Here is a 13,954-nt window from a genome sequence, read left to right on the forward strand (position 1 = left end):
GGGAGGAGATAGGAGTACTCTGGGGCCTCATGGAGGCTTAGTGGTGGTGAGAAGGGAACAGAGACAAAGAAAGCTTTAGGAGGTGAACATGTGCCCGCCTTGGTGACGGACTGATGGTGAGGGTGAAGGAGGACAAGGACACCCCCGGGTCTCAGATCTTGGGGTAGAAGGATGGATGGCGGTGCCCTTCACTGGGGCCCAGGCGCCAGTGGGAGTCCCCGGAGTATGAATGGGGACAGGGAGCAGAAGGAAGGCTGGGGCAGCCAGTACAGGAGGCAGGGCTGGCCAAAGATGGGAGGGGTGGCCAGGGGAGAGAGAGGGAGTGGGTTGGGGAGCTGACAGCTCCATCAAAAGCGCAGGAGGACGAGACAGGGGTCTTGCCGTTTGATCGCCTAGGTTCCTGGGTCCCGGACACAGCGCAGGGACACGCGCAGGAAGCTAGACGACGCAGCGAGTGTACACAACCCTTCAGAGCACGCAGAGAAGACTGGAAGCCCCGACGGGGCGTTCAGGGGCAGCAAAAAGAAGGTCTCGGAGCGCCGGGCCGAGGCTGAGGGGAGAGTGCGGGTGTGTATGAGGGGGCCCCACGCCAGCTCGGCGGACAGTCCCGCCCGGCGGGGCCCGGAGCAGCTCCGGCAGCCGGGGTCCGAGGGGAGGAGGGAAGGAGGAGGAAGGCGAGCGGAGGAAACGAGCGGAGCAGCGGGGGAGCAGGAGACAGTGAGGAAGGGAGGAGGGGACGCGGCAGGAGGGGCGGGGCGGGGGCGGGGCGGCGGGGGGATGCGCCCCCGCTCCCATGTCTCGCCTTTTTCTCCTTCCGCACAGCCCCGGGTTTCCGCTTCCCTCCCGGGCGCGGGGTGAGGGAGCGGGCCCGCGCCTCGGTCCCTGCAGCCGCCGCCGCCATGTGGCCCCCAGACCAGGAGCCCGACCCGGAGCCCGGCCCGGCCCCGGCGCGCTCCGGCCGCTCTCCGCCCGGCGCGGCGATGCCCGGGCTCCGCGCCCTCCTGCCGGCGCGCGCCTTCCTCTGCTCGCTCAAAGGCCGCCTCCTGCTGGCCGAGTCGGTGAGTGCGGCGCGGGGCCGGGGCGCGGGGCCGGGGCCCGGGGCGGCGGAGGCGCCGTCGGGACGCCCGGGACCGCCGAGCCCTCGGAGCAGCGGAAGAGCTGCGGGCAGAGCTGGGCGCACTTCCTCAGGCGTCGGGTGGTGCCGAAGCTCAGCGCGCGAGGCAGAGGCGAGGCGAGGCCCGAACCCGGGCCCTCGGGGCTCCCCAACCCAACGTGGGGGGCCGGTCGGGACGCCCGGGCCCGGGGCCCGCCGATGCGGCCGCCGGGCCCCTTGGGAGCTCAGCCTGGCGCTGTGTGACCCTGGGCGTCTCCGTCCTCTCTGGGCCCCCGGAACGGGCTGCAGCCCCACATCCTCTGGCCTCCGTCGCGGGCACTCGGCTCCGCAAACCCTCCCGCCATCCCCGGCTGCGCCCCGGGAGGAATCAGCGCGCTCGGCGCTTCACGACGCCCGGATCGGGGCCAGGGTCGGCTCTCCGCGCCCTTGCCCGCTTTCCTGGGCTCAGGGAGGGCCGGCCGGGCCTCAAGCTGCGGGGCGGAGGCCGGGGTGGACTCCGGCCAGCCGAGACGGGGAACAGCGGGAAGTGGGAAGGGGACCCCCGGGATTGGGTGAGGCCGGGGCCGCACAGTGCGGGGCGCGGAGGCAGACCCCTCCCCCCCGGGTGCAGGGGCGGGAGCCCAGCGGGGTGATTTCATCCCCCTCCTCCCCTCCCTCCCTCGGATCCAGCCGCCCCGCCCCCGCCCCCGCCGAGCTCCTTCCTCCTGCCCGCAACCCCCACCCGGGCCTGTCAGGCCTTTGTCTTGGGGACACTACGAAAACTCCCGCACCATCCGCGGGTGGGGCGGGGGCTTGGTGCTGGGCCTCCGTGCAGGGAAGGGGACGAAGTGGCCGGGAGCAGGGGAGGTGAGATAAGGAACAGCTCTTGTTGCTTAGATCCCTGGCAGTTTGGCAGTCCCTGGCGTTATTCCCACTTTGCAGACAAGAAAGCTGAAGCCAGGGCATCTAGGGAATTTAACAGGTGGGCCACTTGAGGGCCAGGTGACAGCAAGGCTGAGAGTGGAGGTCAGAGGAAGGAAGCTTCTGCCCCAGACCTCTCCTTCCTACTGCCCAGGGCAGATGGCAGGAGGCCATCTTGCCACTTCTTCTACCCCTGGGGTCAGCCCGGAGGTCACCAGCCCAGCTTCCAAGTGAGGCACCAGGACCCAGGACTCAGCCCACACTCCAGGGAGTCGCCTGTGGTTGGCCACCCCAGTCCCACCCTGGAGACTGATGAGAGCCCCTTTTGCACAGAAGCCTTAAATCCACAGGCCGGTGAGGGAAGCCAACTCCAACCCCACTCAGCCCACCTCATAGGGGAGGCCCTTGGTGTAGCTGATCTAGGAGGATGAAGAAGATCTAGTCCCTCTAGATCCAATCCAGATCTAGGAGGATGAAGAAGAAGTAGGGAGGAACAGGTTAGGGTTGATCACAAGGGGAGCCACTCTGGCCACTCTTCCCTCCCTCTGGTCACCTCTGGCTGCCTCCAGGCCCAAGCAAGTGGGGAGGCTGGCAGGGACGGGAAAGGCGAGGAAGTAGCCACTAGGAATCAGGGAATAAGGAAGCAGGAGTGGAGAGGGGGATCCCCAGAATCTGACTTTGGGGGCCGGTGGACAGGAAGGGTGGGACCATGACAGCCTTCCCAGGAGGAGATACAGCAGGAGCTAGGGACAGGGCTGGATCAGAGTCCTCTGGGCTTGCTGTCCTGGGAGGCCCCTCTCGGCGCCTTAATTTCCCATCTGTTCGAGGTGAACTTGGCTACTTCCCAGGCCATGGTCAAGGCAGATTTGGGTGCCCTGGGGACTCCCTGTGATCTCTGCAGCTCATTTGTCTGAAGCAGCCACAGCATTTCCTGTGGGGCATCTGGGTGTCCCTACAGGGCCCCCTGGGCCCCACTCCAAGCTACTCAGCCGTGGACATGCTCAAACCTGCCCAGCTATAGTGACAGGACAGATAAAGGCCAGCTCCCATAGGGGGGGTTGCTTAAGAACTAGAGCTGTGTGGCCAGCCAGCCCTGGGTTCAAGTTTTGATGCCTTGTTATTAGCCACATGACACTGAGCAACTCACTTCACCTGTGAAGTGTCTGCACCTCGGTCTTCTGATCTGTGAGGTGGGCTGTGAGCAGCACCTGTGCATGGGTGGTTGTGAGGATGCTCCAAGCCTCAGGCCCTGGCCCGGGAAACAGCCCCTCATCTTGGTCTGCCCTGCCCTGCAGGGCACACGGTCTGCAGAACTAGCCGGGGACCTTAGCATCCCCTGGCATCCGTCCCCACCCACAGCATGTGGACAGGGCTGCAGAGAACTCTGATTTGTTCCTTAGCATGGCCTGCCCTTTGCACAAAGGCTGGGTGGATGATTCAGCAGGGCCTGAAGTGTCAGGCCAACACTTCCCCTCCTGGAGGTTTTTTTCTTCATATGAATTGGCAAACATAGAAAACCCAAAGAGTTCTACCATTAACTCCCGTATACCCACCGCCTAGATTGTACAGTTGTTACCCTGTTGCCAGATTTGCTTTATCACATATTTATCCAACTGTCCACCAATTAGTTTTTGATGCAGAATAAATTACCTGCATCAGTAAGTTTCAACTCTGAACACTTCAGCATGCATATCATTAACTAAATTCAAGGTTTGTATATTGTTTTTCAGCTAAAATTCACATTCTTGGGAGTTGGGTGTAATTTTTTGAAATGGTTTCTGCTTCGTGGGCTGCCTTAAGAGACTGCTTAGGTTTGATTTGCCCTGTTGGGCACTATCTGAGTTGGGTGGATCCTGCCATAGAGCCTGCTGGGGTGGGGGGCGGGGTGAGCAGCAGGAGGAAGTAGCCTCCTGGGAGGGCTAGACCCATGTGGGAAGCTGGGGCTTCCTGATTGGGTCCTGGCAGGGTGCTGGCACGGGATCGGGGTGCAGAGCTGTGCCCAGAGGCATTGGGGCAGCACGGGTGTGGGCCAGGGCCCCATAATGGGGTTCTAATCCTGGCAGCTGCAGGACTGTGGGCAGGTCGCCTCCCCTGCTGGAGTGTCTTCTGTGCCTGGCTGCAGAGCCCTGGGCCGGGGGTTGTGCAAAGGTTCTGACTTTACCTTCCTGCACCTCCAGGGTCTCTCGTTCATCACCTTTGTCTGCTATGTGGCATCCTCTGCATCCGCCTTCCTCGCAGCGCCTCTGCTGGAGTTCCTCCTGGCCCTCTACTTCCTCTTTGCGGATGCCATGCAGCTGAATGACAAGTGGCAGGGCTTGTGCTGGCCCATGATGGTGAGGGCCGGGCCCCAGGAGGAAGGGGCTGGCTGCATTTCGGCCCTCACCCTTTATTCAGTGTGCTGGAGGGGCTGTTTGCAGTTGGTAGGAGCCGGGACCCACCACCCGGCAGCCATGTGACCCAGAGCCGGTTGCCTTACCTCCGGGAGCTCTCTGGGTGAGGCAGGGAATCCCCACTGGCATCCTGGCCGCCCCCCCCCCCCCCGCCACCAGGCGGCGCTGGTGCTCCCAGCTGGGCCTGCCGGAATGAGCCTCAGCTGCAGGAATTCAAGCCATTTCCACAAGGGCAGGACAGGTTAACTGAGGACTTGCAGGGCTTACCCAGACCTCAGCAGTCTGGCAACTTGCTTAAGCAGTCACCTGGGAGGCCTCAGAGCCCCACCTCAAACTTTGCTGTTTGAGAAGGGACAGAAAGGCTGCGATTGGACCCCGGTCTCTTGACTTCATATCCAATATGCTTTCTGCTGGGCTGCACCCTGTGTCCCGATTTTAGGGACAGGTGAGCAGAAACCACGACACATAAATGGATCTGCCACAAGTATGTTGCACAGTGAGGCCCAGGGCCAGATCTCCCCACTGGAGAGCCAGCAGGGAGCAAGTGACCAGGTTTCCAACATCTTTCTCACCAAATGAAATCGGCAGGTGGGCCCGGCCGGAGGGCAAGCTGCAGCCTGGCCCACATCCTGTTGTCCACCGGGCAGGGGACAGCCAGCTGGACCGGAAACAGGGCAGCCTCCAGGGGCACCTGGGCAGGGGCAGGAATGGGGGTGGGAGAAGGACCAGGGAGTGCAAGGTGGGGCCAGGACAGGGCGGGAGCCCCATGGATGCTGGACCTGCGGGCGCCGGGTGTGTGTCCAGCCTGCGGGGCCCATCATCCCCTGGGAACAGTGGATTCCAGCCCCATTCCTGCTGCCTGGTGCCCTTCTGAGCCCCTGCCCCTGTCTGGGCTCCCAGCTGTGCTCCACTCCCGGGAGCCCAGGGTGGTGACCACACCCACCTCTCCCCAGGACTTCTTGCGCTGTGTCACAGCGGCTCTCATCTACTTTGCCATCTCCATCACAGCTGTCGCCAAGTACTCGGATGGGGCTTCCAAAGCAGCTGGGGTGAGTAGGCACCCTGGCCCTGGAAGGGGTTGCCCAGTGATGCCCCCCTCAAGTTCACCCCACCCCTGATGGAGCCCCAGATGCCCCTTGGGCACTCAGTGTCTGGGGCAGAAATCTGTCCCCGCAGAGGCCCCTTGGGCTTTCACGTGGATCTCAGCGATTCCAAAGCCCTCTTATTGGAGATTTAATCTGCCCCGAGTTTTGAAGGCTGTTTGCCCAACCAAGATAACAGCTCATTTTCCTACTTGTCGGTACTGGGACGGGTCTGTGTTTGCCAATCCGAGCTACTTATCCGCGCTGATGGAGCAGGGCGGCAGCTTCTCCGCTGCTCCCAGCTCCCGATGATGGGTCCCATCTGCCCTGTCCCCTATCCCACAGGTGTTTGGCTTCTTTGCCACCATCGTGTTTGCAATCGATTTCTACCTGATCTTTAATGACGTGGCCAAATTCCTCAAGCAAGGAGACTCCGCAGAGGAGAACACAGCCGACAAGGCAGAAGGTGGGTGGCCACCCTGTGGGTTTTCACCTGGGAACACAGCTTCTCAACCCAGGACTGTTGCTGGGGACCCTGCTCTCCCTTAGGGATACTTGGCCAGTTTGAGGCTGGAGGAGCATTTCCTCTCTCCCCATATGGGCAGGAAGTGTGTTCACAGCCTGGTTCTCCTGTCCCTTCGTGGGGCACTGATCATAAAGCAGGCTGGCTCCGCAGGGCCTCTGTCTTTCCAGGAAAGGCATGCTGAGGGCAGGCCCGTGACCTCTTCCTCGGTGAAACCTTCCCTGATGAGCCCCCAAAGCAGCCAGTCCCCGGGCTGCAGAGCGGCCACCTGCCCTGAAACCCACCCCCCTGCCCAGTTTCACCGGCCCATTGCTCAGGGGCCAGAGAACCAGGCTCTCCTTACCCGCGGCACTCGGGCAAGCTCAGGTGTATGAGCTAGCAGAAACCATCCCTCTGCTAAAAATATGTGAGGCTCATCTCGTCCATCCTGTACTTCAGTCACTCCTAGGTTCAATGTCCCTAGACATTTTCCTTAGGCCTTTGGGACCTGCTACCAGTTGCCTGCCCTGGGTGCTCCTAGCCCATCACCCCAGTGAACAAGTAGGAAGCATCAGTGGAGACATGTGTTTGAGTATTGTGGGCTTTGATACTTGGAGATATATGTATGATGATTTTTTTTTTTTTTTTTTTTTTTGCTGTAAAATGATTCCTAGCTTGTGTTAGAATGGATACAACAAACCCACAAAATCATACCAGTCTAGCCCTCAGCACAAGGCTAGGGAGTCAGGGTTTGTGGAGGCTCTCGGAGCTCATCCATGACCCGCAACAGTGTGAGGACAGACTGGGGTTCTAAGAGACCGAGGTTGGCCAGGGAAGGGGTGTCCGTCCCTGAAAATAGCAACTGGCACTGGCGCTGAGGCAGGAGGGTTAGCAACTTGGGTGTCTTTCCTTCCTGGAATGGGGGGGGTGTTCCAGAAGGCTCTACAGAGTACTCTTTGGTATTGGATTTCTAGGAGCCCTTGAGTCATACCTTAGATAGGCCCTTAACGTCATAAAATGGGGCTGATCACCATGTAAAATTAGGATTGGGGGCAAGGGGGATTGAAACTCTAAGTTGATTAAAAGAAAGCTTCCTGATTTTCTAATATATTTTACTTTCTTGTGCCTGAAAATAGCTGTCCCCACCTTGTCCTGCTGAATTGCAGGGTAGGGTTGAATTTGGGGTGCAGATATATCACGCTAACACCCCCAGGTGAGAACGGCACAGGGCGACTCTGGAGGGGCATGTGGGCTCCCCGCTGCATGCGGCCACGCCCTGGAGGGGACAGCAGCTGCCCCTGCAGGGGCCCAGGCCCGGGGCCAGCCCTCCCACCAAGCTGACACCACCAACAGGAGGGGCCCGAGCCCGGGGCTCCGGCCAACAGTTAGAAACCCAGCCAGTCTCCCCAGAAACAGCTTCCCGGCACCGCTGGCCTGGAAACTCCCGCCAAGCATCCCCTTTGCTTCGCTTTCAGACGAGAATTCCGACTCCGAGTCTGACTGAAGGCCTGTCTGCCCCGCCCCGGCAACCTGAGCCCCGGGGGCCCCCACTGGCGCTCCCCGGACCAGGCCGGCCGCCGCGGCCAGGGCGCCGCGCGTGTCGGGAGAGCGGCGCCGACTTCTCCAGCGGCAGTGGGAGCTGCTGACGGAGCTGGCCTCCTCGGGGCCCCAGGGTGACACGCCCAAGCCCGGCATCCGACACGGCACCCCTCGGCTGGGGCGTCGTGAATATTCTGCCACGTCTCCTCATTTCTGCCCCCCAGACCTTAAGCCTTATAACCTCTCTGCCAAAAATAAGCACAAGGGGACAGAGCTGATGGAGCCTTGTTGCCTCCGTCACAGGAAGCATTTCATGCTGCGGGGGGGCGGGGGCGCGGGCTGGGGTGCGTAGGACCGAAGCCACCACAGGGCCCACCTGCTAGGCCCTAGGGATTTTTGTCTGCATTTGGTATCCCACTCATGCGAGGCACTTTGTCAAGAATGATCCTTCCAAGATTGTCTTGTTCAAGGAGCACCAGTACCCTCTTCATTTTTGAAGCAGGGAGAAAACCGACCTTTGCTCTCATCTAGGAGCGAGCACATCAGGGTGCCTGTTATGGGGAGCCACGTCTTCTCCGGGTGATATGACAGTTGTACCAGGTCCGAAAGATCAAGGGTACCTAACCGTGAAATAACTGACAGCGTTCTGGGGGGCTGGGCAGGCCCAGCCAAACCCTCTTTCCTGGGGGCCCAGGAGCAGGCGAGGGGCTCTCGGGCACTCAGGATGATAGGTTTCTCGACACCTGACTGCCTCTCGAGAGGGGAGCCGTGCCTTCTGTGTTCACCTAAAGACATGTGCTGCGTGTGTATGTTCAATGGGATTTTGTAACTTTATGTAATTTTTTTTTTTTTTTACACAAAAGTAGCTTTTTAAAATGGCATTTCCTCTGACCCAAGAAGCCTCATGAATGAGCCAGATCTGGACCCATGTCTTGGGCATTTGTCACCTTTGTTCTTCTTTTGCATGTGAAAAAAGTCATAATGGATTAAACCAGACTGACTACGTGCTTGGAGTGTATGTGTTTGAAAACACCTCCCACCACCCAGAGCGGTGCAGTCCCGTGTCCTGTCGAACACAGACGGGGCCTACCACTGGTGAGTCCTGACGGCTCCGGGTTTCAGCAGCGGCGCGCACACACTTGCTCCACACCAAGCACCCCTAAGCGTCTGACACATGTGCTCTCCCACACTCCTCACACAATCCTGGCTCACAGTCCAGAAAACTAACAAAAGGTTCAGGAACTTGCCCAGGTCACCAGAGCCCCTTTGAGGGGGCCCTGGGCCCTCTCACTTATGCATCAGGGTAACGACCCAGGCACCTCTGAGGTAGCCAGAACCTGGGGCTCTCGTGGTTTGGAAACTGGTTGCATGAGAGACTTCGGAGTTGACGCCTGGGAGGATCCTGGGTCAGCATTTGGCCCAGGCATTCTGCCCCGACTTTTGCACACGTTCGAAAACCTGTCTGAAAGTTGAGCGTACAGACGCCGAGAGGGGTACACGGCGGGGGTTTCTGCTCCTCCTTGCCTGCCCAGCTAAGCCAGCCACACTGCCTGTCGACACCCATCCCGTGGCCTCTCTTCGTGGACACGGACTTTGTTCAGCCTCCACCTCCCAGGCCTGTTTCGGGAGTGGGGTCCACAGCCTTTGAAGGGACAGAAGGGAAATCAGAGGACAGAGACAATGCCACTTTTACGTGTCCATTTATTAAACAAGAACTCCTTCATGACGATTTAATACAATATTTATTAGCGATTAGTGTTGAGAAAATTATTTCCCCCTACATACAAAAATACAGATTTGAACACTATGAAAACAATCAGGACAAGTACCATGAAAAATAGGTCCTTCAAAAGAAATAAAGGGGCAAAATTGAGGGCAATGTGAGGCTCTATCTGCTGTCAGGGACAAACCACCAGGAGCAAAGACTTTGGGGCCCCAAAACCACTCCAAATGGATAGAGTCAAACCCACGAGCCAGGGTTTGAGAAGCCAGGAGACCCACCAACAGCATAAACCAACATGTGCCAAAAGGGCATCACCTCAGAATGCCCCAAAGCTGTGTCCAAACTAGTAAAGGAAATAGACTTTTAAGAAGCAAAATGTAATAGTTATTAAATTAACATTGCCCCCCAAAGTGCCACCGGGCCAAGTAACAATGAATAATCATATTAGAGTTATTAGCCATCTGACTTGACTTCCTTTGTTAAATTAATTACATATTCTTACCCTTCAAAAGGACAAAAAAGAAGCTACAATCGTATGTTTCAATAAATCCATTCCTTCATGTTGCAACGGCTCAGCTAGTTTACTCGAGATTTTTCTTGACTGGACAGAACCCGGGTCCTATGGGGGTGGGAAAGCCGAAGGAGTAGCTAGAGTGTTAGCCGAGGCTCGATTTCATCAAGCTCCTCATAGCAGGGCGTCTATTTTGTCCAGGCAGAAAACCAGAGAGGGCCACGGAACCCACCTGGCACATCCATAATCCAATGTGAGGTCCCAGGAGAAGGCCAGCCGGCGGAGGCCACCCGGGCAGCCTGTCTCTGGCGGGCAGAGGGAAGCCTGCAGCAGAGCGGGAGGGGTGGCCTGAGCAGGTCCCGGAAGACACCAGGCCCGAGAAGGCCCTCGGCCTCACCAGCCCGTTAAAAATGGGGCTCTCTTCGCCGTTTCGGACCCAAAGCGGGGGAAGTCAGAGCACTGCAGGTATCTATTCTTTTTTATGAAACCACTTTCCTCTTTCTGTTTGAGGTGAGGAGTGGCTCGCTCTAGCTGACCAAGTAGTTTAAAAATGCCAAATGCAGTTATACTGATTAATAATTATTTCACAGAAATATACTCTTACTCTCAGACTGTTGAAATAAGCAGAAACAAGTCGTTGGGGAGAGAAAGCAGCAGAGAGGAGACAGGAATAGCCAAGGTGGGGTTTTATCTTTTTCTTTTTTAAAATACCTAACGAAGTTTAAAGGGATAATGGCCAAACCTCAAAACCATCATTGCTAAAAGCAATATTAAAAGGACACAATCGAAAATCATGCTACAAAAATAGTGTCATCTGGTTTAACTAAATGTACATCTTTTTTTTCAATTCCACGATTGACAAGTGTTTATGTGACTGACACACGGAAGGCACCGAAGGTGAAGCGATTATTATTTGTCTTAAAATATACAAAGAGAGAATTATCTACTTTGGGGAAAAAAAAAAACATACAGTCATACCTGTAATAAATAGTTAAGTGTTTTTGCCACGGGTTCCTGAACCCCTACAAACTTCAACATATACAAATAGTTTCAATCCCTACATTCTCTCCGAGGGAACCACATCAAAATCAAGTTATTAAAAGCACTGGTTTTATCCACATATGTCAGTTTCATCATGAGGCAGGATTGGAAAACCCATTTTGGGTTACAGAGTGAACTCGCTGGAAGTAGGCAGCCCCTGTGTGGGTCTGGGCCAGCTTGGGGGTCCATCCGGGCCTCCTGCTCTCGTCTTCCCCCAGGGAGCTGGCCCTCCCCCAGCCTTGGACCAGTCAGTTCCCCCTTTAACCCTTAATGATTTGCCTTCCTTGCTTCTGCAGGGGAACAGAGTCTCAAAACTTGCAAAACCGATTCTGGAAAAGGCAGGAAAGCAAAATGGCCCACAGAGGGAGGCAGCCATGAGTTAGACCTGGCCCTAACTGGCATGGACACCAGGCCCCCACACTGTCCTCATTCCCTGGTAAAGCGGGGTGCTTCCTACTGGGATTTAGCAGTGTCCTCCAAAGACAACTCAGATTTGACAGGTTCAAACTATGACCAAGTCCCATACAAACCATCGCCTGAATCAACTGTGTCACATCTTCTCTCCTCTGAGGCATAATTAGGAAAAGAAACTTCGGGCCTCGCCCTAATCCCATCAACAAAGCTGATTAAGGTCGTTTGAGACAAGTTCCACTAGAACCATAAAAGTTCTGATAGTTCAGGACGGTCCAGGCTATTAACCCCTTAATGAAGGCTCTCTGGCCTTTGTGTACAATGCATCCCAAAGAAAACATGCCACTCCCCGGTGTCTAATAAGCAAGTCACCTGAATTAAAGTCTTGGCATAAAAATGTGGACAACAAACTAACCCTATGAAAAAGATGCACTATAAAAGGATCCATAATCTAAATTTTACTCTAGGCAAGTTGCCAGTGATTCAAGCTCAGTGGGCTTGTAGGTAACTTTTTTCTGTACTGTTTATGGAATAAGAAAAACTAGAAAGAGGGAGAAAAAATCCCCAAGGTTGAGCAATGATATCCAAATGGAATAAAAATATAATCTAGACCAAAGAAGGGAAAACACATCAGGACCCATTCCTCTGTTTCAAGCCTAAGAGTGTATAAATGCCATTTACTGGTATAAGGAAAAGTCAACTCGAACATTCATTTTCAGAAGAAAATTCCAGATCTAACAGATATTGAGGGTGTTTTCTGTCAGAGGTGGTTTCTAAATAAAAGCAATGTACAGGGTCAAATATTTCAAATTACCTTTTCAACCAGACAGTTCTTATGGTCTCAGTAATATCTGAGAAGAGAGGAAACAAGATCTTATAAAAAGCCAGGAAGGTTTGCAAAGTTCAAGGCAGGCAGGCGTTAGGCCTGCATCCTCTCTAGGCACCCAAACCAGAATCTGAGTCACCCTGTCCAGACTCAACAAGACACCAAGAGCCCATCCAGAGCGCCAAGGCAGACTGGTCCCAACATCCAGCTTTTGTTCTCAGGCTGATTCCAAACACCAAGACCTCATTTTTTCCCAAAGCTAGAGGACAGGAAGGTAGTTCACCAAGTACATTTTTTCAAAATGTCCTGGGTCAGTCACCACGTGTGGTGTGATGAAGGGTCCCCCAGGACACAGTCTGGGTGTACTGAGCCCCTCTCTCTTCTCAGCTCCCAGACCTGCCTCTGCCCCCACCTCTCCAGCCTGTCGCCCAGCTGGTCCTTAGAGTGGGTGCTGATAAAGTAAGAAAGACTTGAAGACAGAACCCCCGGGTTCTGCAAAGTTCACTAGGAACTAAAAAAAACGTCTGGGGCCCTCACAAACCAATGACAGTTCCAGGGGCAAGAAGCAACTTCTTATTTTGCTAGAGAGAATCAATCAGCAGTAGCCTTCAGCCTAGAAAGTGCTTTTTTTTTTCCTGCCTTTTGCTACCCGTTTAATGTCATTATTTTCCTATAAACAAGATATGGAGAAAATGACAAGCAGTGGCAAGATGACTTCATGGTTGCTTGGTTTTGAACATGGAGGCACAATGGGGACCACTTAAATCATCATTGCCTTCCAGAATCACTGAACTGGCCACACACTGCCTCCACACACTATTCATCTGTTAAGGCCAGTTCTGAGAACCTACAGAAAATCTTCCACAGCCAGAGATTAGAACTTGGTCCACCTCTTAAACACATGGCAGGGTGAGGAATTTCTTCCCAAAGATCACATGAATGTTTACAAGAGAAGGTGAGCTGGGGCCACACAGGACGTGACACACCGAGGCGTTATTCCAGGCTTGCTGGGTGCAAGAATTCACACACATGTGCAGACAAAAGTGCTTCCTCTCCCCAAGGGACTGCCTTTGGCTTAACGAAAGTTTCAATCACTAAGAGAGCTCCACAGAAAGGCAGATGAAACTGAAAACTTCAAGCGAGTAGACATGTTTTCAACGGAGTCAAAAGCTCTCACCAGAAGCATCCGACACATCGGACTGACTTCATGCCTATCCACACGCAAAAGCGTCCGTGCCACGCGACTGTCACGGTGCCCTGAGGGCTGGGGGTGGGGTCTGCCTCCCAGAGCCGAGCCCTCAGAGCCGGGCTGGGGTCTCCCCCTCTCCCCGCTGCCGGCTTCAGCGTGGCCAGGCGGGGCTCTGCCCATACTGGCACTTCAGCTCAGCTTGCCGAGGAAGACGAGGCATTGGGACTGGACAGGCTACTCCATCCCTGCCTTTTGGTAGGCAAAGGTCATCTCTCTTGGATAAGTGTTGCTGCACAGAGTAAAAATCTAAAATAAAATACATCAAACTTCTCCGGTGAGATTTTAATCTGTGACTGCCTTCGTCCTTCCCTGGCTTTCTGTGAGGCCAATGAGTGTCTTTGGGCCTCCATGACTGTCCTGTCTCTGTTTGCAAGGGGAAGACCTCTCCCCCCAATGCCTTCAGCAGTGCGAAAGGATACAGGAGAATCAGAGGGAAAAAAAATACCACATCAACCAAATCAGTGCCAATATCAACTTTCTCTGAAGACGTCAGTGTTTGCACCCATCTCAAACCACCCCAGAGGTTCCACCAAATTTTTGTGGGTTTCAACCATACAGTGTCCAGGAACAAATTCCAATTTACACAGCAACTGCAGTTCCCATCAAGTCTGGCACCCACTATGAACGCCAGCATCATCCTACCAGAAAATTGAGAAACACTAAGAT

At 55.4% G+C, this 13,954-nt stretch overlaps 1 protein-coding gene across 1 annotated transcript; it reads left to right on the forward strand.

Annotated features, from left to right (window-relative positions):
* Positions 1-806: 806 nt before the first annotated feature.
* Positions 807-8,534, forward strand: CMTM3 (CKLF like MARVEL transmembrane domain containing 3). Its single transcript, XM_028091999.2, has 5 exons — positions 807-1,058; positions 4,192-4,347; positions 5,358-5,453; positions 5,832-5,952; positions 7,464-8,534. Exons 1-5 carry the CDS (start codon positions 900-902, stop codon positions 7,490-7,492), a joined length of 561 nt encoding a protein of 186 aa, XP_027947800.1. The 5' UTR covers positions 807-899; the 3' UTR covers positions 7,493-8,534.
* The last annotated feature ends 5,420 nt before the right edge of the window (positions 8,535-13,954 follow it).

The sequence above is a fragment of the Eumetopias jubatus genome, unplaced genomic scaffold, assembly GCF_037043125.1.
Source record: "Eumetopias jubatus isolate StellerSeaLion01/CBP00866 unplaced genomic scaffold, mEumJub1_p1.0 scaffold_10, whole genome shotgun sequence".
NCBI classification, from domain to species: domain Eukaryota; kingdom Metazoa; phylum Chordata; class Mammalia; order Carnivora; family Otariidae; genus Eumetopias; species Eumetopias jubatus.